The sequence below is a fragment of the Lissotriton vulgaris genome, chromosome 9, assembly GCF_964263255.1.
Source record: "Lissotriton vulgaris chromosome 9, aLisVul1.2, whole genome shotgun sequence".
Classification (NCBI taxonomy): Eukaryota; Metazoa; Chordata; class Amphibia; order Caudata; family Salamandridae; genus Lissotriton; species Lissotriton vulgaris.
Window position 1 is genome coordinate 968,145,596 of NC_141697.1, and position 25,928 is coordinate 968,171,523.

At 42.9% G+C, this 25,928-nt stretch overlaps 1 protein-coding gene across 1 annotated transcript in view; it reads left to right on the plus strand.

The window, feature by feature from the left end:
- Positions 1 to 25,928, plus strand: part of DOCK3 (dedicator of cytokinesis 3) — a 1,414,611-nt gene that overhangs the window by 1,049,481 nt on the left and 339,202 nt on the right. The window contains exons 16-18 of the mRNA XM_086938817.1: positions 12,877 to 13,039; positions 23,699 to 23,805; positions 24,742 to 24,913. Coding sequence (XP_086794943.1) covers positions 12,877 to 13,039; positions 23,699 to 23,805; positions 24,742 to 24,913 — 442 coding nt within the window. The remainder of the gene's footprint in view (positions 1 to 12,876; positions 13,040 to 23,698; positions 23,806 to 24,741; positions 24,914 to 25,928) is intronic.

Here is a 25,928-nt window from a genome sequence, read left to right on the forward strand (position 1 = left end):
AGTCACCCACTCAAGCCATGGATGGCACATCACCCTTCCACCTTCAACTGGCACTTCCAGAAATCTGCCCACTCACTGTCCAAATCACTTTTACAGTCTTCTGGGAACAATTCAAACTAACAAATGGCTCCAAAATATTTGCACATCTCTCCCCTGCGCCCACTCAGGCTTGATACCTGCCTGCTCGGGCAACAAAGAAACTTCCTCCGATGAACAAGCCAGAGGTCTGCCCACTCTCCTTGCTGAAACAGCCTGCAGATTGCATAACATAGAGAAAAAGCAGACAGCTATAAAAATTTCACCCCGCTCCTATGCCAGAAGAAGCTCATTCCCCATAGGAGGGGCCCATTGTGTTCTGTGGGTTTTGATAAAAAGCAAAAAGAACATTTTGATTTTTCATTGGCATTTTAGTTTCTAAATGGAAAGTTTTAATTTTCTCTGCAAATTGTGATAGTGCACATAAGTCGCTATTACATTACATTAGCAACTCGCAAAATAGAATTGGTACATTGTCCTACCATTTTCTGCAGTCGCAAAAAGGCAAAATGCCCCTCTGCGACCGCAAAAAATGGTTGTAAATCTGGCCCTGATCTCTAAAGCTTTACCTTTCCATTTTGTTTTCTTTTTTTTTTAACCACTTTGTGGGTCTTCAACTATAGTGCGTCGGGCCTTTGGGGGCACCTATGCATCTTTTTGTTTTCAGATGCACACAGTCATGATGATCCTGTGGTTCAAACATATCAGCCAACACCTACGAAGCCTCCATTGGCTCCCCGTGGAAAAAAGAGTCACCTTCAAAATCCTCACTCACGCCTACAAATGCCTACACAACAACGGACCCAAAAACCTCAATGACAGAATCAACTTCCACGTATCCAAAAGGAACCTCCGATATTCCAACCTCACACTGGCCGAAACCCCTCGCATCCACAGAGCCAGAGCAGGCAGAAGATCATTCTTTCACATTGCAGCCAAAACTTGGAACAAACTACCGGCAGACATCAGACATGCCCCTTCCCTGAACACCTTCAGGAAGGTCCTCAATACCTGGCTCTTGGCTAACAGATCTGCGCCTCCCTCAGCGCCTTGAGACCCTCACAGGTGAGTAGCGTGCTTACAATTCCCTTGATTGATTGATTGATTGTGGTTCTCCTCTCCTCCCAACACACTGGGAAAGACTGTTGCCTGCAGCTCTGCCCATGGTTCTTTCCTCATAGTGGTGCAGAGCAGGCAGTGAGAGCAGGCTGTGTACTAGGTGCCTTGTGAGTCTCATCCTCCACATGGACCACAGAGTTTAAGGTTAGATTTGCCCGGCCAGGGGATGATATGTCAGTGGACCCCCGTGTAAAAAGGGCTGATCGTTGAATCTAGCATGGCTGTGCGCCTGTCCCCTGGAGGGACATCCCACACCGGCTGCCCTGAGAGTCAGTTTAGCATTAAGTGCCTGATGTAACCTTCTGTGGCCTCCTGTCCACCCAAATTTGAGTAGAGGATTCTTCATATCTTTCAACAGCCTCGAGCAGTGCTGCTGTCACCTCTGTAGCAGCAGCTTGGCTTTAGTAGCCTGGACCTACTCTCCTAGCCAGTCTTTGCAGACTTCTGACCTAAGATATTCAAGGCATCAGCACCCCAAGTCTTTTTGCAGCTGACCCCTCTCCCACCCTGCACTCCCCAAGCACCCAGGACTTCAGTCACTTGCAGGGTGTGTGTGTCTTCAGCAGGAGACTGTGGTGCCCCCTCACGGGCACCTATAACAGGACCAGAGACAGTGTCCACAACCGTCTAGGAATAGAAGTCCAAAAACGGCGCTCCACACTTCAGACGGGTTCATGAGCAGCGATGGTTGGTCTCCAATCTCATATTACTTTTGTTCTCTGTTGTTTTTACCTATGTAGAGGTTTAAAATGAAAGTGGAGAATTCTAGAATATTATAGTCACCCACTCAAGCCATTGATGGCACATCACCCTTCCACCTTCACTGGCACTTCCAGAAATCTGCCCACTCACTGTCCAAATCACTTTTACAGTCTTCTGGGAACAATTCAAACTAACAAATGGCTCCAAAATATTTGCACATCTCTCCCCTGCGCCCACTCAGGCTTGATACCTGCCTGCTCGGGCAACAAAGAAACTTCCTCCGATGAACAAGCCAGAGGTCTGCCCACTCTCCTTGCTGAAACAGCCTGCAGATTGCATAACATAGAGAAAAAGCAGACAGCTATAAAAATTTCACCCCGCTCCTATGCCAGAAGAAGCTCATTCCCCATAGGAGGGGCCCATTGTGTTCTGTGGGTTTTGATAAAAAGCAAAAATAACATTTTGATTTTTCATTGGCATTTTAGTTTCTAAATGGAAAGTTTTAATTTTCTCTGCAAATTGTGATAGTGCACATAAGTCGCTATTACATTACATTAGCAACTCGCAAAATAGAATTGGTACATTGTCCTACCATTTTCTGCAGTCGCAAAAGGGCAAAATGCCCCTCTGCGACCGCAAAAAATGGTTGTAAATCTGGCCCTGATCTCTAAAAAATATATACATTTTGACCATCCACCAGAAAATGCCCTATAAGCTTTTCAGCAGAGTTAGACTTTGTTCAGTTCCATGATTTAGTTATTATCATTATGAAAGTATTATTAGGGGGGAAATTCCCAATTAGCAGAACATAGCAGTATGAGTAAATGAGAATATGCAAAAGTAGATAACATGAACTTCACAGGCACATTCTTCAAGTTGAGTGTGTTAGTTCAATAAAAGCACTCTTTAGCATCTCTTCACCCTCTGGGAGCATCAATCAAGCTGGTGATGTTGTTCTAGCTTCTGTCCATAGTGACAGCCATGCTCGTATCATGTTAAGGATGGCAGAGAAACACAAGGGGCACCATCTTGCAAGACTTTGACGTCTGTCAATATTTTGGTCACACTCAGTGGACACAAAAGATGGACTCTATATAGCTATCCCTAAAAATGCATCCGAAGGAACTTCGAATCAGTCTTTCCAGAAACCAAACAGTTTATTGTTGAGTTCACTCAAGCAACCCCAAAGATAATTCACACACACTATATGGGCATATTCCTACTAGAGGTGTCTATTATACTTTAGCCTATTGCACAAAATACGTAGGAAAATTCACTAGTAAATGGCAACAGCAAACATGAAGAAAATATACAGAATTAACAAAAAACATCATGCATGTATATTTATTCTTACATAGCCTAGCACCCTAATTCATATTAAATAATGGTCTGGCAATAGGAAGTGTGATATGAGAGCTCCGTACTTGTGCTAAAGGCAGAATATACCAGAGTTAACTCAATTACAAATGATCATTGGGTAAGCCTAAGGAATGTACCATATGGCCTGTAAATACGGCTCTGTGGATAATCGGTCATCTCTTCCCATTATATTGAGCATTATCCCTTTCTGTAGTAGTTCTTGCAAAGTGGAAATATGTTTGAGAAGCAGTGTTTGTCCTCATGATGTGTGAGAGATAGTAGTGTGATAATTTGTTGTCAAAGCTAACTCACGTGTAGGGTCTACTGGCTTACTTTATATTTGTATTGTACCTTACAATAAAGAAGGCAGAGGTATGTACTGATAATAGGAAAATATGTTCATATGCATTATACGTGTAACATAGGCACACTCTTGTAAACATCATAAAACAGTAACACAGCTTAACATACTATTGTAGTATGATAAGTTCCATTATACAGAATAATATTGATTGCAGCCGAGAGGTTATAGGTCAGAGGTCATATATGATTAGAGCAAATATGGCTTGATATACTTGGCCTATGTCTTTTTGTACACAAAACGATTTGCAACCTGCACTCCATTTTACAATGCTACAGATGTACTAATCAGTTGAATTGCAAAATGCACATTCAAATGAGGTCATACAATCTGGTTCATTGTAATTTGTGAGGCACCAGATATTGTGTGTCTCCTTGTATATAAATGAAAATGCAGGAGGGGAGTCCGGCGAGGGACAGCAAACTTCCAACCCTGAATTTAAATTCCATGCATGTGAACACTTCTTTCTTAAAAGTAGCCCTTCTCCTTAAATGGCTGCTAAAAATATTTTCAGCTGAGGGGAATGACATCAAGGTAGCATTCAGTTTCACTCTGCATTCCTGCATTTCAGTCACGGTTCCATGCTGAGATGGCAACTTGAACAGTGTTTGGCAGAGTAATCTCAAGATTCTCTCTGGTTTTTTTTTATGTTTGAAAGCTTTATTTAAAGAACAATAATAAAATACAATAATATGGCATCAGCAAAAAGACATAAGGCAAGCAAAACAATTCAGAAAATATAGCATGGCCAATGTCAACAAAAATATAAAGCATTTTATAGGTTTTCTAAGGGACTAGAAGGGGAGGGAAGGGAAGGGTAAGTGAGGAAGTGTTATAATAAGATAATCCTATAGATAATCCTATAGAGAATAACAGCAAAACGACAAATGGTACAATTAATAATAAAAATTGAACAGTGTACGAGAATAATGCAATATGAAAACAGTGTAAACAATATTATATAAAACAAGCGGAAGAGAGTATAGTCCTTCAAGGAGGTTTCAAATTCTCTGAATTGACATGGGTAGGATTCTGGCGAGCTAGTTGATCTAGGTAGTTGGTAAGAGGTAACCAGTAAAGATCTACGTTACGAACTGGTTTACAGGAAGAGGCAAAGGCAACATCAAGTGTATGAAAGTGACAATGCAAGAGTCACCAACCTTGTATGGAGACATTCGCAAGGGATTTCCAATTAGAAGAGATGTGATGAAATGCAAGTGCGAGCATTAGATCAAAAAGACCTTGTGAGTGCGGAGGTAAAACTAAAGAGTCAGAGAGAGAGCCCAAAAAGAGAAGATGTTGTGAGGATGGAATGGAAAGAGTGAAAGTGCGAGAAATGCAAGACCACACCTTATTCCAGAAAACAGACACAGTAGGACAGAGAAAGAACATATGCATAAGATCAGCATTAGAGGTACCACAAATCCAACAATTAGAGTCAGAAGAGGACGTAAAGCGAGAAAGAGAAGAGGGAGTAAAGTACAATCTATGATAGAGAAAAAATAGAGATTGAGTAAGAGACGCAGAGAGAGAAATTTTTAAGGATCTGGACCAGAATTGATCTCAGAGAGCTATGGGGTAAGTACATGCTAGATCTTTTTCCCAAGAAAGCTCCAATTTGGTTTTGATACGATCTGTGTTAGGAGAGGCATAACATTTATAAATTAAAGAAGCTTTAGAAAGGGTAGAAAGAATCAAAGAAGGTGAGATGGAGGGGTTGAGGAGATGGAAGAAGGAAGAGAATAATAGCAATCAAGGATTAGTCCCATAAGTATAGTAAATTTCTGAAGGAAAGAGCGAGGGCATCGGAACCGGAGTTGAAACTGAGGAAAGGTGTAAGGCGACACGCCATCAAAAAGGGGATTAACCCATATGATACCTTTCGACCTCCAAGACGTCCAAAAAATAGGCCTGTTATTCAAGAGAAGAAGAGAGTTATACCAGATAGGGGTACGTAGAAAAGAGCCCTGTGACATTTCTATCGGAAAGATCAAGGGCTTCAAAAGAGAAAAAGTATGTTTAAACAAAGGAGGAGAGGTGTAGGGAGATTTGGAAGAAAATCGCAAGACTTCCTCAAAAGAGAAGGGCTATAATAAAATCTGTTCAATGCGAAGCCAAAGAGGAGAAAAAGGGGAAGGTTCAGACGAAAGCCGGCGAGCAGCTTGACGTAAAGAGAAGGATTTGTGGTAGAGACGGAAGTCGGGAAAGTGAAATCCACCATTCGATTTAGATAGACGAAGGGCAGCAAGAGAAATTCTAGAATTTTTTTTTTCCAAAGGAATTTTGAAAGAGAGGAGTCAATACGTTTGAAATAAAGGACCGGAATATGAACAGGCAGCATGGAGAGGATGTAGATAAGGATAGGGGCAATCATCATCTTGATAGAATCAAGACGACCCCACCAAGAAAGAAAAAGAGGATTCCAAGAGGAAAACAACTGGTCGATTCGAGATAAAACAGCGGACATATTTAATTTAATGGAGGATACAATAGAGTTAGAAAACCAAATACCAAGATATTTGATCTTCGTATTGTTCCAAGCAAATCCAGTCGTGGAAAAAAGATGAGGAAGACAAGATTTGGTCAAGGGAAGAAGTTCAGTTTTATCGGAATTGATTTTGTATCCTGAGACAAGGGAGAATTTAGTGAATGCAGACAGTAAAGGGGGGATAGACATTTCGGGATTTGAGATAAAAAGAAGGATATCATCTGCATATGCAGAAAGTTTTAATTGATGATCACCGTAGGGAAAGCCAGTAATAGAGACGTTATTGCCGATGGAAGAGAGAAACGGTTGAAGAGCTAAAACAAAGAGAAGAGGGGAAAGAGGACAACCTTGACAAACACCCCTTTGGAGAGAGAATGAAGAGGAAAGTTGGCCGTTGACAAGAACTGAAGCTTTGGGAGAAGAGTATAACATGATATAAGCGAATTAAAATTAGGGCCAAAGCCATGCCATTTTAGAGAAGCAAACAAAAAAGACCAATCTACTCTATCAAAAGCTTTTTCGGCATCCACAGAAATGGCAACCAGGGGGAATGAGAGGGAAGAAGCCTTATTCAAGACATTTAGAAAAAGTCGAGAATTGTCAGAGGTAAGCCTCCCTTTAATAAAACCACATTGTTCTTTACCAATAAGATGAGGCATAAATGGATCCAAACGGAGAGCAAGTAATTTAGCAAAAAGTTTGTAGTCAACGTTAATCAATGAGATTGGACGATAGTTTTTACAGTATTTGGGATCACGACCATCTTTAGGAATAAGGCAAATGGGGGCATCCTGAAAGGAACTTTCTGACTTGCCAGAAGAGTAGAATGACTGAAAAAGGGATAAGAGCTTGGGCATTAGGAGGTCAGAGAAATGTGAATAAAATTCGACTGGAAATCCATCAGGACCAGGTGTTTTACCTTTAGTAAGAGTAGGCAAGGCTGAAGAGAGTTCATGCAAGGAAAGATCAAGTTCAAGGTCCAAAAAATTAAGATAAGAGGTTCTCAAGATAAGATTGGATAAGAGAGGGAGTAGGAGGAGATTCTGGAGTATATAACTGTCGATAGAACAATTGGAACTGGTTGAGTATGTCTTTATCAGTATGAGGAAGGATGTTATCAGGGGAATAGACAGAGACTATGAGGGTACGTTCCTTACGGGATTTTAGATAATTAGCTAGAAGTTTTTCCGACTTGTTACGACCACCAAAGTAACACGCGCTACTCCGAAGAAGGATTGAAGAGGCATTATAAATGGTAGGTTTATTGAAGGCAATTTTCGCACGTAAAAGACTAGGGGCCATATGTATCAAGGCGAAATGGGTTCGCAAACACCGAAATTCACAGAATTTCGACGTTTGCGAACCCATTTTCGCAAAATGGTGTGTATGAAAGAATTTGGGTGCACAATAAGGAATCGCAAAATTTGCCATTCCTTATTTTACGATTGCATTTAAGGAATATCAAATTTTGCGATTCCTTAAATGCAATGTATGAAGAAAAAAAAATCCAAAATGCCCTTAAGGAATCGCAAATTACCACCAACTTGTAGTTGGTGATAATTTGCGATTTCTTTTACAAATGCACTTTATGCAATTTGTAATGGTGCCATGTGACGCTCATACATGCCCTTAGGGCATGTATGTGCGCCATATGCACACACATGTCATTTTCAGGGGTGCAGCAGGGTACCCCCACCCCCACCCTTGTAATTATTCTCAATTTGCGATTAGCAAATTGAGAATCGCAAATTGAGAATCATTTCACATTCATTCCTATGGGCCTCCTGGCCCATAGAAATGAATGGGAAATTATTCCTTAATTGCGATTAGCAATTTGCTAATTGCAATTAAGGAATTTTAAGAAATCGCTAAAAAAAAGCGAATTTCTACATACATAGCATTTTGCGATTTCTAAATAGCGATTCCTTAAAAATCGCTATTTAGGAATCGCAAAAGGGAATGTTGATACATATGGCCCCAAGTGACATGCACTTATCAGAAGAGGTGTAGAATTGATGTTCCAGTTTTTTAATATGGAAAAGAGAAAGTTTACGCTTTTGAAGAAATTGCTTTTTTTTCTTAGAAACAAAATCAGTGATAATGCCCCTTGCCGTAGCTTTAAAGGAATCCCAGAGAATATGAGAAGGAGTATTAGGATCCGAATTAAAGTGAAAGAAATCCTTAGTAAAAGAACGAAAAGAAGAAGAGAAATTAGGATCAGTGAGAAGGGTACAATTAAAACACCAGCAAGAAGATTTAGGGCGAGGAGAAAGTAAGTCAAAATCTGTTACAATAGGAGCATGATCTGCGATAACTATAGGTTCGATAAAAGAAGACAGTAAGGTTTGAGATAAGGCCTGACAAAGAAAAATATAGTCAAGTCGAGAGAAAGAGGAGTGGGGAGGAGAGAAAAAAGAATTATCTAAGGTATCAGGGTGTGAGAGTCTCCAAGAATCAGTGAGGAGTAATTGAGAAATAGTGTCTAAAAATTGTTTGTGGGGTTTGTGTGGGATAAAGCAGACTGTAGATTTGCGGTCAAGGAATGAGTCAATAATCTGATTACAGTCTTCTCCCAACAAGTAAAATTCATCTCTGTGCTGAATACCTTTGCTCGTGATTAAGGGCCAGAAAGAAGAGTCAGATTGAGTAGGACCATAAATATTAAAGATAGTTAAAGGAATTGAATTAACTAAAAGTTTAGCCAAAATCCATCTACCATCAGCATCTTTTTCTTCTAATAGAACTTTACATTTCAGTTTTTTATGAATTAAAATAGCAACACCATTTTTCTTGTTATCAGAGGGGGAGAAGAAAACTGAACCAACCCAGGATCTTTTCAGTTTGAGGGATTCAAGTTCAGTAAGGTGAGTTTCTTGTAGAAGGTCAATGTCGGGGGAGTAAGAAGATAAGTGAAAAAGTACTCTCTCCCGTTTAATGGGGTTAATAAAACCTTTTACGTTCCAGGAAACAACTCTGAATGTTTAAATGAAATAAATTTAGTAGCGGTAAAAAGTGCAAAACAATATGCAAACATCATAAAGCCGAAAGAAGGAAAGAGGCGGAAAAGCAAGAAGAAATAATAAATACCGTCAAATATAGGAGAGAGATGAAGGATGAAGTGGAAAGAGAGAAATGCAAGGGAGCAAAAGACAAGAGAAAAGAAGAGATAGTACATATCCAAAAGGACGACTGCAAAAAAGATACCTGACGGGTAAATACAAGAGAAAAGTGAGGTAATGGCGACACTCAACAAGACGAACCGCATGACGAGCAGCAAACCAACCGCATCATGACATCAGGATTTACAAAAAAGGGAGCCATAAGATGGAGGGAACAAACATTATGAAGCTGTAAATGGGAATGAAAACGGATGAGTACAAGGAGATAACAATAAGGATAAAATATAAGGTATATCACAAACTATTACATATAATCTCCTACATAAAATAAAACAAAACAAGACATGTATAAGTACAAAATAACAATAGGAACAATATGGGGAGAGACAACAAAAGTCGAGAAGATCTTAATGATGAACAAGTCAGCCACTAGAGGAAGAGGAGGTCTCCATGCCAGAATTAGATTGAAGAAGGATGACTTTTTTAATTCCCCAGGGTTTTGGAAAGTCCATGTACCATTTTGGTGAGTAACCTTGAATATGCATGGATGGAACAGTCCATAGCGGGCACGTAGAGAAGGTCGAAGAGATAACAATTATTTCCTCCCTGCTGCGGTGGCAGTAGAGACATCTTGAGAAAGGAAAACCCTCTGACCAAGCCAGGAAACCTGACGAGCTGATCTAGCCGCGGAGAGAACTGAGAGGAGATCCGTAAATTTCAAGAAGAGAATGATGACTCCATGTGGCATTGTTGAAGCAGTTGATCGAGGACCAAGTCTGTGGGCTCTTTGGATGCTGAGGGAAGTGGTTGGTGACATGTTTAACAGCTTTGGTAGGAAGGACGTGAAAAAGGTCACTGGGTCGTCACCTTCCAAAGATTCCGGCACACCATAAATACGTAGATTATTCCTTCTATTTCTATTTTCCAAATCCTCAGTGTGTTGCTGAAGGGAGAGAATCGATTTTTCCAAGGAAGAAATGCGTTGAGAATTGGATTGTATCTCCGAGAGCTGCTGTTCGACAGAAGAAATCCTGGAATCCATAGTCGTCCATTTTTCTTTCAGAATTTGCATGCCTTTGTTAGTTTCTTCAATAAACGGACGTAACGGACGTATCTCTTCCAAAATTAACTCCATAGAAATAGGAGATGAAGCCTTGTCAGGTGAAGGAGGATCCTGCTTTAAACGTTTGGATGAAGTAGTAGGAGGAGAAGTTTTATTAGACATAGCCTGCGTAGTAGAGGAGCGATGTGATGATGATCCAGCGATGATAGGTGTAGGAGTAGGAGGGAGTAGAGGTAAGGAAGAGGTTGCCGGAACCGTTGAAGAGGGCACAAAAATAAACCTTGGTGAATTCAATTTAACCATATGAAGCAAAGAACTACCAAGGTGAAGTGAATAGACAGGAGGAACCAAAAAACAAACTTCGAACCACGTAGGCAGCTTATACAAAAAATTCTCCAAACAGCAGTTGAGGAAATGGGCAGTGTTGTCATAAAGTCATATAAGGAAAGTTCCCATAGGAAGACGTTTGAGCCCCTAGTATTGATGAGAGTAGCAGGGTTATTCCAAAGGGGATATCAAATGAAGGGTCACTTGAACAACAATTACATGTCTTGAGCGCCTTACCAGAAAGCAGGTGAAAGTACTTGTGGTGGGAGGCAAACAAGGACAATATGAAGTAAAACTTGGTCACATCTGCAGTTAGCGAGGCAACTGTGGTGAGTAAAAAGGAGATTTCCACATAATAAAAAGATTGAAGACTGAAGACCATGGAGATGAGGAGACAAGGAGCAATATTCTAAGTTTTAGAATAAATGCAGAACCAGTCCAGCAACAAAAAGATGTGTATGAAGTGACATCTCAGCACAGGTGAAAGAACATTGAAGCTGAGGCAAATAACAAAAACTCACCAAATGTGCGGGAACAGAAGCAGGTGAAAGCGTTTAAAAACAGTGCCTAACGGGCTCATAGAATAGCCTGAGGGAAAACGGCACGCATAGAAAAGCGTGCGTTCACAAAATGGCAGGCGCTATGCTCGCGAACAAACAGTCAGAGCACATAGCAGGAGAAGCGCGACACATCAAAGGACCGTAAAACGCTCACCCAGCACCACAAACATTCCGATGAATGATGCTGGCAGTTAGGGACAGCGGGCTGCGTGGAAACCGCGATGAAGGCGTACGTAAGGTAAGCAATGCGGCGGAGCTAACTCATCAGCCGGGCATCCCGTGGGGCGTCCAAGCCACGCCCCCCAAGATTCTCTCTGTTTTAACATCATACATAGTAGAATAATTAAGCTTATTCCTTTCCTCCTATTGGAGGAACCTTTTTCAGGGTTCCTCTACATTAACTATCTACTACTTTCAGTCCTGAGGACGGTCTTGCATATTTGTACAACAGGAGACCGAAACGTCAACATACTTTCCACTATTTTCACATTGATTTTTCATCTTTGGGGCATTTCCTACAACACAGTTATGTTCCTTGTATTAAGAGTGAACTGTACACTCCTATCTTAGTGAAATGCAATATGGAAAGATGTGCAACCAATATGCTGGATAGATGTCTACATTTAATTTTTTTGTTCAAAGAACACTTTAAAACCTCTTGTTAAAATACATGCCAACTGAATGTCATCATATTGGTTGTACACCTGCTTCATCATTTAGTGTTTTGTTCCATGAATCTGTAATATCAGATATATGATTAATTCTTGTAAATTCCATTCAGTGTGTCATAGGTTTCTAAACGCCTAAATATTTATTTACCGTACTTCTATGTTTTTGTAATTTATTCCCTGTTTGCCATTTACTTTAGTTTAATCATTTATGCATTGCATTCCAAATTACACAAAGGTGGAGGATCCCTGTCCTCCCCCTTTCATGATTCTGAATGAGTTGCAAAAAACACTTTTTCGGTTGGAGAGATTTTCTGTCTCTTTAAGTATCCCTTTTGTTTACTACTCAGTTTCAACCCTATGTTTATTGGAATAAAGGACTTTGCAACTATAAAATCAATTTGTACACTCGGTCCGTTGTGTACATATAATAATCTGAGCATACCAGTGCATTGATGGACACCCAAATGTATCACATACCTTTGTGTAGTAAAGAAGCAGTAAGGCTATGCCTACTATTAGCTTAAGTGCAAGGAAGAATACCTGTATCACAGTCTTTTCAAGCTGCACATATGTGCAGACCGCATGGTAGAGTGGATAAAAGAATGATGGAGAGAGCTGAGCATGAATGAATTAAAACAGGCTTGTGACCTAAGATTCTGGGAGACACGTGTTTTAAGAATGTCATTGTGTAAAACAATCTTTACAAATTTCCAGTGCTTCATTCTGTAGCAGTTAATGACAAATTAACATTTCCTGGTCCAAATCCTATTTAGCCCCTCTTTGGAGCTCATTCCCATTATGATGATATTAGAACATTGACATATGTATGGTACATTTTTTTGTGAAACATTCACCAAGCCACCATTGTGTTTAGTCTGCATAAATATTTAATGTAGTGGTATCACTGGTGATCAGTGCCGTCCAGGCCTACATATGTTCCATTTGTTTCCTTTCTTTTGCTATGGAGAAGGCCCATTTCTCTGATGGGAGTATATTTAGATGTTGAGCAGAGCAGGACCTTTTCTATATGTTTAATTATTCAATAAAGCAGTCATACCCTCTCTCTTTTAGGAATGCATCAGCTTGGGTTCCGGGGAGCCGAACAGAAGCCAGTTCCACTCCTTCGTGCTATACCATAGCAACAGCCCTCGATGGGGAGAAATAATCAAACTTCCTATTCCTATTGACCGGTTTCGTGGGTCCCACCTGCGCTTTGAGTTCAGACATTGCTCCAGTAAGTGCCTCATTCTACCATCAGGGGACAGAGATGATTTTCACATCTCCTTCTCTTGGGTTGAATTAATTGTCCAATTGTATTTACTCACTGCTACATTCACTTAGGTCATGCTTGTACCCCAATTCCTCTGTAGATCTTTTAGTACAGTAATGGTTGCAGATGTAGGAGCATTGTGAAGCTTACCTCACATCCTATAAGAACCTTTAAATATTCCCCAAATCCCAGGCTTCAGTACATATCGCAGAAGTGTTCGTGTTTAGTAAATTTAAATAGATGCCAGCACAAGCATGTCTTCTGAAACTGGTATCAGAATTTGAGATGGATACAATAGTTATTTGTTTGTGGAGAAAACCATTTTAAAATCCTATGTGAAATCCAAGATCATCATGCTACTAACTATTAAAACAAGGGTTTTCTATATGTATCCGAAGTAAACTTGGCTGCATTGATATTTGTTACTTACAGGTGAATAGACTCATTTTTGTTCATTGCATGGATCAGGGTAGGAGATCTGTAGAGAGCTTGATCCTTGGGTTGAGCATTTCAGTGAAAATGGAAATCTTGTAAAATCCTGATATTTCTTTTGACATTTTGGAATGCCTATTGCACCTTTGTAATGAGTACTGACTAAACTTAAATCCCAAATGTGGTGCAATACAATAGTATTATTTCATTACTTGTTCAGTTATATTACATTGATTGTCTTTGGGTTTGTGGCATTTCAAAAATGTCCATACCAGAGAAATCCTGGCAGCAAACTTTGCCATACCCCATGGCTCATGTAAAAAAGAACCACTGGTAGTGCAGCACATGCTTGTTATGTTATATTGATTTGTATAGTGCACAAATCCCCTGAGAGTGTATCCAGGCGCTTGGGCAGGTATGAAGGTGGGAGGTCACCAAGGTGCTTATACGATTTGCTAGGTCTTCTGCTCCTTCAAGAACTCAAGTAGTGAGGAGGAGGTTCTGATGTGTTGATGAAGGTCGTTCCATGTCTTGGATGCAAGGTAGGAGAATGAGCAAACTCCAGTTTTGCTTTTGCAGATGCGGGTAATGAGTGAGAGGGAGGCAGAGAGTAGATGTCTGGTGTGTTTGTTGAAAATGTATGCTGCTGTTCAAGTATTATAAGCCTGTGTTGTGCAGGGCTTTGTTTGTGTATGTGTGAAGTTTAAATTGGCTACTCTTGTATATGGGGACCCAGTGTAGCTTTTTGAGGTGCGGTGGGATGTGGGTGCAGCATGGAAGGTTGAGTATTTATTTATTTATTTATTTTATGCATTTTTATATAGCACAGACTTTACCCGAAGGTGTCAGAGCGCTTCACAATAGGAACGCTAATGATACATGAGGAGAAAATTACAAGTGAATAAATTACAAAAGCAAACATTAAGTTACATGAGGTAAAAGTGACAATTTTGAGTTTTGCAGCAGTGTTCAGAATGGACCGGAGCCTATATATTAGCTGTTTGGAGATTCCAGCATAGAGAGTATTGCAGTGGTCCAGTCTGCTGGTGATGAGTGCTTGTGTGACGGTCCTTCTGGTGTACTCAGGCAACCATTTCAAGATCTTTCATAGCAAGATAGGAGGAGGAAGCAGTAGTTATACACTGCGTTCACTTGAGCAGTCATGTAGAACTTGTCATGTAGGATAATCCCTAGATGTCTTGCGTGTTATGTGGGTGTGGTTAATGGTCCTAGCTCCGATGGCTACCAGGTGTAGTCCCATGGGGAGGTCTTGTTGCCAAAAGCCAGTACTGCTGTCTTGTTGTAGTTGAGCTGCAGACAGCTGGTTTGCATCCAGTGTACCACCATGATCATGCAGTTGGTTAATTGGTCCGTATGGTGGATGAATGTCCATCAGGGAGAGGATGAGTTGGGTGTCATCAGCGTAGGAGATGATGGTTATGTGTTTTGATTAGATGATATTGGTGAGTGGTGTGATGTATATTAGAAAAGGGTGGGACCAAGGTATGATCCCCGCGGGATTTGGGATAACAATCGCTTGGGCTCTGATGTGAAGGGTGACAGCCTGACCCTTTTGTTTCTTCCAGTGAGGAAGAAGCAGATCGATCCATTTGAGAGCAGATCCTGGTATGCCAATGTTATAGAGTCTTCTGATGAGTGTATTATGGGAGACAGTCTTAAAGGCTGCAGATATGTTGGGCAGAATGAGGGTCGCTGTTTCTCCTTTGTCCAGCATAATTCAAATTTCATCAGTGGCGGAGGAGGTATTGCCATCCTCCACAAGTACACCCTCAAGGTCACCACCCACGCAGACGACACTCTCCACGCCGCCGAACACCTGAACTTCTGGATCCACACCTACCCCAACACCACCCTCAGAGGAACGCTCGTCTACAGACCCCTCAGACCCTGGGCCCAGTTCAGCGACTCCATCGCCGACCTCGCCAGCACCCACGCACTCGCCTCCATGGACTACATCCTCCTCGGGGACCTGAACTTCCACCTCGAGAACAACAACAACGCCAACTCCACCATGCTGATAGGCAACCTCGCCAACCTCGGCCTCAGACAACTCATCACTGCACCCACCCACGCCGCCGGCCACACCCTGAACGCCGTCTTCTCCACAAGCACCCACATCACCTTCAACCACACCACCGAACCCCACCGGACCGACCACCGCTGCATTCACTTCACCTTCAAAACACCAACCACGTACCACTGCACCCAACAGCTGCCTCCCCGCGGCTGTAGAAAAGTCACAGAAGACCAGCTGCTCACCACCCTCTCCAAGAACCCTCCCACTGACCCCATCAACCCAGACGCCGCAGCCCGGAACCTCAGACAGTGGATCAACGACTGTGCCAACACCCTCGCCCCACTGAAGAAACCCCCCAACAGCAACGCCAGCAAGAGAGCCACCTGGTTCACCGACGAGCTCCTGGCCTCCAAACGCGCATGCCGGAAACTGGAGAAGAAATGGCTCCACGAAGGCACACCGGACAACCTCACAGACCACAAGGACGCCACCCGCTGATACCACCACCTCATCAGATCAGTCAAGAGGTCCTCCTTGAAAGACCGCCTGGATAACAACGCACACAACAGCAAAGAGCTCTTCCGCATCATTAAAGAACTATCCAACCCCAGCGCCAACACCAACGACATCCCGCCCTCACAGGAACTGTGCGACTCACTGGCCAGCTTCTTCCACCGCAAGATCGCTGACATTCACAACAGTTTCAACACCATGACCGACCCGACCACGCCAGACTCCACCCCTCTTCCGAACACCAACAACGCCAACCGCCTTACCTCCTGGTCCAACATCGGCGACGACGAGACACGCAAGGTCATAAACTCCATCCACTCAACATCTCCGACAGACTTGTGCCCACTCCACATATTCAACAAGGCAGACGCAGCCATCGCCCCCCATCAATATCTCCTTCGAAACGGCGACATTCCCGGAAAGCTGGAAGCACGCTGAAATCAACGCCCTCCTCAAGAAGCCCATCTCCCTACTCCCGTTCCCGGCGAAGGTCATCGAACAAAATCTTCAACATGCAACTGACCCGCCACCTCGAAGACAACAATATATTGGACCCGTCCCAATCCGGATTCAGACGAAACCACAGCACCGAGACTGCCCTCATTGCCGCCACAGACGACATCAGGCGCCAATTAGCCAACGGTGAAATATCAGCCCTCATCCTCCTAGACATCTTGGCCGCCTTTGACGCGGTCTGCCATCGCACTCTAAAAACACGCCTTCAAGAAGCCAGTATCCAAGAGAAGGCCCTCGACTGGACCTCATCGTTCCTCTCCGGCAGATCCCAGAGCGTCCGCCTCCCACCGTTCAGATCCAAAGCCACCAACATCATCTGCGGCGTTCCCCAGGGCTCCTCCCTCAGCCCTACGCTGTTCAACATCTACATGGCCCCCCTCGCACAAGTGGCCAGCCTCCACAACCTCAACATCATCTCCTACGCTGGTGACACTCGGCTAATCCTCTCCCTCACAAAGGACTCACGCACCGCCAAAACCAACATCTACGACGGAATGAAGGCCATCTCCCACTGGATGAGGAGCAGCCGGCTGAAACTGAACTCGGACAAGACAGAGGTCCTCATCCTCGGACCCAACCCCTCGGCCTGGGACGAATCCTGGTGGCCGACCACTCTCGGGACAGCGCCGACACCCACCGACCACGCACGCAATCTAGGATTCATCCTCAATTCCTCCCTCTCCATGCCCAAACAGGTCAACGCTGTCTCCTCCTCCTTCTTCAACACCCTCTGCACGCTTCGCAGGATCTACAAGTGGATCCCGACCGAAACAAGAAGAAAGGTGACACAGGCCCTCGTCAGCAGCAGGCTGGAATATGGCAATGCACTCTACGCCAGAATCCCAGTCAAACACCTACGACGACTACAGCGCATCCAAAATGCCTCCGCTCGACTGATCGTCAACGTCCCCCGCCGCAGCCACATCACCCCCCACCTGACAAACCTACACTGGCTCCCCGTCGACAAGAGGATCACCTTCAAACTGCTCACCCTCACCCACGCACACAAAGCACTCCACAACACCGGATCCGCCTACCTGAACAGCAGACTCAGCTTCCACACCCCCACCCACCAGCTCCGCTCTGCCAGCCTCGCACTCGCCACCGTCCCCCGCATCCAACAAACAACCTCCGGCGGCAGATCCTTCTCCTACCTCGCCGCCAAGACCTGGAACACCCTTCCTACCCAGCTACGGCAGACCGAAGACTTACTCGCCTTCAGAAGACTCCTCAAGACCTGGCTCTTCCAGAAGTAGCACTACCCCTTCCCCCTCCCCCTCGCAGCGCCTTGAGACCCTCGCGGGTAAGTAGCACGCTCTACAAATATCTTGATTGATTGATTGAGTGGCTGCGATGAGTGATGTTTCGGTGCTGTGGTTCTTTCTGAATCCTGATTGAGTGTTGTCTAGAAGATGGTGAAGTTCAAGGTGGGTTCTGAGTTGCTTGTTTATGGTCTTCTCAATCACTTTCGCTGGATAGGCGAGCAGGAAGATGGGTTGGAAGTTGCTCAGTTGATTTGAGTCTGCTGTGGGCTTCTTGAGGATGGCGTTCATTTCTGCAAGTTTTCATTCATCAGCAAAAGTGGTGGATGAGATGGAGGAGTTGATGATGTGGGTCACGGTGTTGCTGATTGGTGATGTTCCCAGGTTGTAGATATAGTGGGGGCATGGGCCCATTTGAGCCCATGAGTGGATGGTCCCCATGATTGCCCCTGTTTTGGTTCTGCTGAGGGTTGTCTATTCAGTCAGGTGGCCATCTTGGTTTGTGGTGAGTAGGTTAGCAACAAGTTCTCTGGGGTTGGGTCGGTGTGCAAAGTTGCTGTAGATGTTTGTGATTTTGTCGTGGAAGAAGTTTGATAGGTTGTCACAGAGTTGTTGGGAGGCAGAGATGCTGTTGACAGTGGCTAAGGGCAAAGTTAAATCCTTAACAATGAGAACATCTCTTATCCCCTTGCAGCTGTCGTAACTTCCTTTGATGCGGTCCCGACTGATATTTTTTCGTGTTGTCTCAATTGTTGGTAATACAATCTGTATTCTGTGTGCCAGCTGTCCTGCTTGTTTGATCTACTATGCTTGTTGTGTTTAATGTGTGTAAGGGAGTCTTCAAAGTTCTTAACCAGTTGTTAAAGTTGTTGATGTCGTTGTCAAGGTTGTCTGCGGAGCTAGGTTGATCCATGCTGAGGGTGCAGAGCCTGTCTTCTTCTGTGATTTTGGCCCAGCTGCTGCTTGGATTGCCGAACCTGGGTGAGGTGTTGACTTGAGGTGTGTTGATTTGGAAGTGGATGATGAAGTGCTTGGTTCATGTGAGTGGTGTGGTGGAGTTGTATCTGATGCTGTCTCTTCTGTTGAAGATGGGGGTCCAGTGTGTGTCCTGTGGTGTGTGTCGGTTCTAGGATGAGTTGGGTAAGTCAGATTGCTCAAGCTTTTGAGGAGTGCTGGGGAGCAGGGGTTGTTACGGTCTTCCAGGTGTAAGTTGAGGTTACCAAGGAGCATTGATCAGAATAGCACCATATACACTAACATAGGTAGCTATAGGAATAGGTCTCCCTTTCTTAATATTAGGAGCAGCATCCATTGGGAGGGTCCCTAATTTGGAACCAAAATTAAAAATAGCCGCAATAGCCTGCTCCAGTGGGCTATCCCTTACAGTTTTTAAATGTACCCGTGTACTACAATGATCAAATTGGATCCCAAAATATGTGAAAGTGGCAACAGTTTTCAGTACAGTTTCACCAATGTGAAATTTAGGGGTTCTGCTGCGTGGGGGACTGCAGATCCTAGTGTATGATTAAGATTTGTTAGTTGTAAGTTCTAGGTCAGACACGAATACCACAAAGTGATCCAGTAGCTTTTGGAGTCCTCTTTCTGTCTGAGCCATTAATACACAATCATCTGCGTATTGTGAGTTCCTATCCTGGAAAGATCTATATCCACAGAAAACAAATTATTTTCCAACTCATTTATATAAAAACTAAAAATAAAAGGGGCCAGCCCACAGCCTTGTCTGGCCCCTTTTTTATCTTAAAAAAAGGGTTACCGTACTCGTGGGTCCCGAACCTAATTCTAGTTTCAGTTTCACACATTCTAATGAAGTTGAGTGAGGAGATTAACAATTTGTGGATTAGCCCTCTTAAACAATGGCATTGACCAAAACTTCCCTCTCAGAACATTATCAAATGCTGCGCTTAAGTCCATGAATGCCAGAAAGAGACAACCCTCCCTGGTGGTCATGTACTTACTACTTACTTACAACTAGATGAAGATTTAGGCACTGATCTACAATACCTAATGCATGTCTGAAGCCATATTGAACAGATGACAAAATCTGATGCTCACTTGCTCAAGTCTCTAGATGGTCTAAAAAGGATCCTACCCAATAACTTTGCTGTCAAATCAAGCACAGATATTGGGTGATAACAACTTGGATCACTCCTATTCCCCTCTTTAGGGATAGGGACAATTGTTGCCTTTGCCCATGATTTAGGGGGGGCATCCTCAATTGTATTCCTAAGCACGTTCAGAAGGATTGGAGCCTGCAGTGCCAAATCATCCTTGAAAAGATCACCAGGATTCCGTCCGGTAACTGAGAAAATGTAGATTTAGAGCTACCTACTGCTTTCGAAAAAAAGTTGTTTGTGTGTTGTCTTTGATTTTGATATGGGGTAGAATGATGAGTGGAGGCCAAGAGAGGCAACTATGGGACCCCTGTGGGTAATGCCTCCAGTCTGTACTTCTTCCATCCACCAATGTTGTAGGGTGAGCACTCTGGCAATCCATGGGTGATGTGTGTGAATGGGTGAAAGGCCGGGTATAATTTGCAAAAGAAAGGGTGCTGATGCCCAAAACTCTGCTCAGAAGCCTAGTTCAATTAAATGTTAGCGCACCAAATATCAACGCCGGTAGCCAAAATCTAGCACGCACCCCTTTAATCCACTACCAGACACTCCTTGTCCATTTATCTCACAGTTGCAGGTTCCTGCTCTCTCCCTATGTGACTGCTCCATCTTTCTAACCTGTATGTTTCTTCTTTCCTTGCACTCAGGAAATATCTGTTGCCAAAATAAGTGCCAGTCCACTTATGTGTCGGGCCACACCAACAATGGATGCTGGAAGAGAAAAATGACTTAACCTTGCAGAACCATTCTGGCTGGTGAGGCAATGGGTGTCCCCAGTATCAGAAACATGTCACCATAGTCCTATCTGCTATTCTGTGGTGGCGACACAGCAGGAGGACAGCTTAGGCCTGGTTAGGGCCATTCAGTCCCACATGCTCCATCTATGAGCAGCCATGCTCACAGAGACTAGGCTCTGCCCCATATAACAATGTCTCGATACCGGTCAAACTATGCAAACGGAGGCTAGAACAAAATAGAGCCATAGAGGGACCCGGAAAACTGTGCAGAGGAAGGTGTGTGGAGGTTCTTTGACTTCATTCAAATATAATTCCATCTGTTAAGTTCATTTTACAATCTCTTACTTGATTATGCAAGTTTTCAGGAGGTAGTATTCGGAGAAAACCTTACGGCTGAGGAAGTCTGATTTTTCTAGTCTTTTAAGACTTTTTGTTTGGCCTGGGATAGGGACATCATTCAAGGCCCACCTGCCTATATCATGTACCATCTGATGGTAAGCTGCCATGAATAAACATGGTAGGCTTGCTTCAAAATGTATAAATAGATCTTGCAGCATGAGCATGGGGCCCTACAAATGCACAGGTCTTGGTAGTCAGGCCTCCTCTGACTTTCATCTTCTAACAGCGCTGCAACCAATTGTTTCATTGTATCTCAAGTACTTAGGGCCTGATTACGATGCCGGTCAGACTCTTATTCAACCTGCACCATTGGGGAAGCAGGAACGCCCAACTAGAAGTCGTGGTCCTGCTGTTTGCATTACGGTCGTCGCAATGTGTCTATTTTGCATAGCGGCATGTGCTGCAGGCTGCATCACATGCCGCAATACAAAATGTACACATTTAAAACATCCCTGCACTATTTGTCAGTCACCATGTGGTACCTGCCACATGGTATAGGGATATTTAGGGGGGGCACCGTAGGTGCCCCCCAGGCCCTAGAGCTTTTGGCCAGTGGGGAAGAGGGCCCTGCTCAGGTCCCCCAAAGTCACTTTTTGCCTGCCCTTTCATGGTGGGTGAATGGCATGACAGGGCAGGCGGAAAGGGACATCCTAATCCCTACGGCAGTGCCTGAGCAGGCACTGCCCTCTTTGCAGGGAATAGGAGTCCGACTGCTGCCCTGATGGGATCCTTGATCCTGTCAGACATAGCGGTCTTTCCCCCCGACAGCCGTGCTCCAACCGTCTGCATCCTAATGAAGTGGTCAAACCAATGAGCTGGATGGCAGTGGGACCTCCACCGACGGCCTGACGGTGGCAGTCCCACTGCCATCGTAATCAACTCCTCAGTTCCATATCTGCCATTAGCATTCATTTTTACTACAGGTGGGTGAAATATACCATTCCGCCTGTGGAACTGAAAAAAGTTTGGAGACTCTGCATTACTTTGTAACTGATTTCCAGCCAAATTCCACCAACTGCCACGTAACTGAGTTTTTTCTCATGGTCAGCTACAGAATGGTCAGTTGCCGTGCACAAATGAGATTTAGCATTACCTGACATGATTTCCAGTTATTAGGAGGACATCTGCGAGATTTATGTAATGTGGGTGGTCGCGACGGTTAATGGTCAGAAGGCTGCCGCTTGAGTAGAAAATCTACTCAAGCGGCAGTAAAGTCAGCTCAAGTAGATGCGTCCTCTAGCGCGCCATGTGATGCTGTTTGCACTGATTTTTCAGTGTGGAACATGCTCCAGGCACTAAATCAGCGAAAGCAGTCCAGTGTGCCTATTTGTGCCTGTTCGTGGAACTCTCTGGAATCTTGTGGAGTTTTTATGTAACTTCGCAAAATTCTGTGGAGTTAAATTCCTTAACTTACGTCCACCCCTAATTTTTACTTGAGATTTAAGTTTTGCAGTTTCCATTCAGAGCAGCAATAGGCTCTTCCTTTGTCTCAGAGTAATTACCTGACCTTGCATTATCTATGTTTGTGTGATGGAATACTTCAGTCAGGATCCGTAAATGACTCGGTTAAAGTGGGTTTATTCAGTACTTTGCAAAAGGTCCTCTCAGATATCTATAATAGTAAATCATTGATGACATTTGGACATGGTGGCAATACACAAATAAGCACCGCGGATGCCTGATTTTCAGTGGAGATGTAACTGCTTCATCTGACCCTTTGCTGAGCCCCGTGCTCTAAACTTTTACAAACTATGTTATGCAGAGGTTCCACTGGTCATCTGGTTGCATCTACCATGTACAGATTTAAGGTGTATGAAGTTTTGTGAGTGTGTGAATGTGTATGATTGGGTATGAGATGTATGTATTTATTGTACACAGTCCAGGGACAGTGTTGATTGTGTATTTTGTATAGGCATGTTTAAATAATACTGATTGGAAATGATTATATTTATTTTTTGTATTTGTTAAATCTTTGACTTTGAAAAAATAGAAAAGAGATAAAAATAAAAAAAAGTAAGAAATGAAGTGAAAAGAAATGAAATAATGAAGTGATATGAAAAAATAAAGATAATGGGAAAAAGAATTTCCTTGTTCATTTCACTGTTGTGAGACTTTATATATTAACGATTGATAAGAACTACGTTTTCTTGTAAAGTATATATAGACTATGAGGGAGTGTATTTAGCAGTGTGTTGGTTCTTTCCCCTTTTCTCCCTAGTCTTCAAGTACTTCCAATAGAGGGGGTCCCCTATTTTGCACAGTAACTGCTTCATCTGATGCATACTTTGATTTAGCTCAGCTGCTAATTCTTTTATTTAGGTGGAGATCCAAACAGCATCAAGTAACAACTGTCTGTCTTTTTACCAACAGTCTGCTCATGTAAATGTGAGCCTCTTACGGGCTGAACATATCTCTTTTAGATGTTGCAAGGTCCACAGGGAAGGGAAAGCTGAAAAACGTTGGGAACTGTATACTTGTTAAGTTACTTGACTTACATGGATTTTACTTAAGTCTCATCCTTAAGTTTTTTATGTACTTTGAAGGATGTTTGTTGCGTACAAACACATTCTCACATATTTATGATCTAACCACAGCAAAGGACAAAGGAGAGAAGAAACTATTTGGCTTTGCCTTCACACCACTGATGAGAGATGATGGAACAACTTTATCGGATGATGTCCATGAGCTCTACGTCTACAAGGTATTTTGAATACTCTGCACTTGGCCATTTCTCACAGTTCTTCAGTATCTTCATCCTACACACTTCTTGAAAACACCATTTCTGTGTTGTCCTTTTTACCAGAAGGTTTCTTCCCAATATTGTATGTACACAATATACAAACACTGTTCCCACAGTCATAGAAATGCTGTATATCACAATACTCTTCAATAACCTTCATCAACAAGATATAGGGCTTGATTTAAAGTTTGGTGGAAGTGCCGACCAGTCATAAATGTGATGGATATCCCGAAAAGAGCCATAGGATATAATGCACTTGTATTAAGGCAAAGAAGATATCTGTCACATTTGTGACAGAGTAACCCATCTGCTAAACTCCAAAACAGGCCCATAGTATTTTCTTTTAATAACTGGACCACTGAGTGCTTTCTTGCTTCCAAGGCAATGAGGCCAGTGCCTTTTTTATGGACTTACATGTGAACCATTTCTGATTGATCTAGAAGGGTTATTTAGGGAAGAGGAACACATTTCTTCTGTTGCATCTGTTCCATCCTTGAACATCACGATGATCATGGTAAATTTTTCAGGATTTTATTTACATTCCGCTAGTTGGCCATTTGACTCAAAGAAGGAAAAAAAGCACGGAGGAGGGCAGAAAAGGAAAAGAGAACGAAAAAGAAAACATTGAAATAACGCGCAGCCTAGTTGCTCCAGCCTCAGATGCTTGTGACCAAACGTGAGGCAAATAAGATGGCTGTCCTCTTAAATTTCCCTGATGCATGCCGCCAATTATTTTTATTTCGGTTCAGAAAACATTCAGCCCATTAGAGGAATTTTATCTATTTTTAGAATCATTTCAATGTTCTTCTACCACTGATAAACCATGTATGTGATATTGGCAGACATAAACCGTCAATGCAAGTATACTTTCCTGCTTCCTTTTCTCTATGTTTTCAGTGTGATGAAAACAGCACTTTCAACAACCATGCACTTTACCTGGGCCTGCCCTGCTGCAAGGAGGACTTCAACGGTTGCCCCAACATCCCATCCAGCCTAATTTTTCAGCGCAGTACCAAAGAATCCTTTTGTATCTCCACGCAGCTCTCCTCTACCAAGCTCACACAGAATGGTACGACAACTGATTCTCACTAGAGCCTCAATATGATGAATACCTTACATATGCAATTTTCTAAGCGACCTGCAATAAGAAGATGTATGTTTTTCCATATCTTTCCTCCTTCTGTTGTTTTTCAATTGACGTCCTACTTATTGATATATCATAAAGTTCCCTTTTTATGTTTAACTATTGCCATCCTCATGCTACTCTGCCTTCTGTCTTCCTTATAATTTCATCGAATTTACTTCCCGTCATATTTTATATTTACATTTCTTTCCTGTGCTCCCTTATCTGTTTTTAGCCACCTATCACCTTTAATGCCTATATTGCAATAGCTATATTCTTACCTATACCTATATACTTACTTACACACATGTCCTCACAACTTCGCCCTTCCCACTGGCTTCTATTTCTAGTTTCCTATTATTGCCTTCAATCTTCTGTATGCTCCTTTACTGACCTATTTGTAGGGCAACTGGAATTATGCAATTGTGCTGCGATTTTCGCATAATTATAGATTTGCTGCATTTGCCACACAATCCATCATCTGCTGTATAATCCGCAGATTTTAACAAAAACAAAAGAGGGTTTCTAGCTGAAATGGTTCAATAGATTCTAAACATGCAGCAGCTCCTGTTATCGCACAGTGGAAGGCCTTTTGCAAAGGTTGACTGATCACCTTTCTGTGTCTTATTGCTAAATTTGGGTATTAAACCGGTTCTTAGTGAGGTGCACCCAATGCCCAGACATTGTAAACAAGTGCAAAAAGTATAATATAATGAGTACTATTGTGTGCTGCATTATGCTGCATAATTTACCTTTTTTGCCGCATAATTTACCCAACTCTTCTGCATAATTTGGCCCTCTCCTGACACATAATTCCAGTGGTCCTGCCTATTTGCACTTCCTCTCCTACTTCTGTTTGGTTTCTCCATTTCTGTCTACAGTTGGACCCACTCTTGCATCCCTATCTCTTGTTCATTATTCTGTGCCTTCCGATGTAGCCTGCTTCTTCTTTCTATTGGAC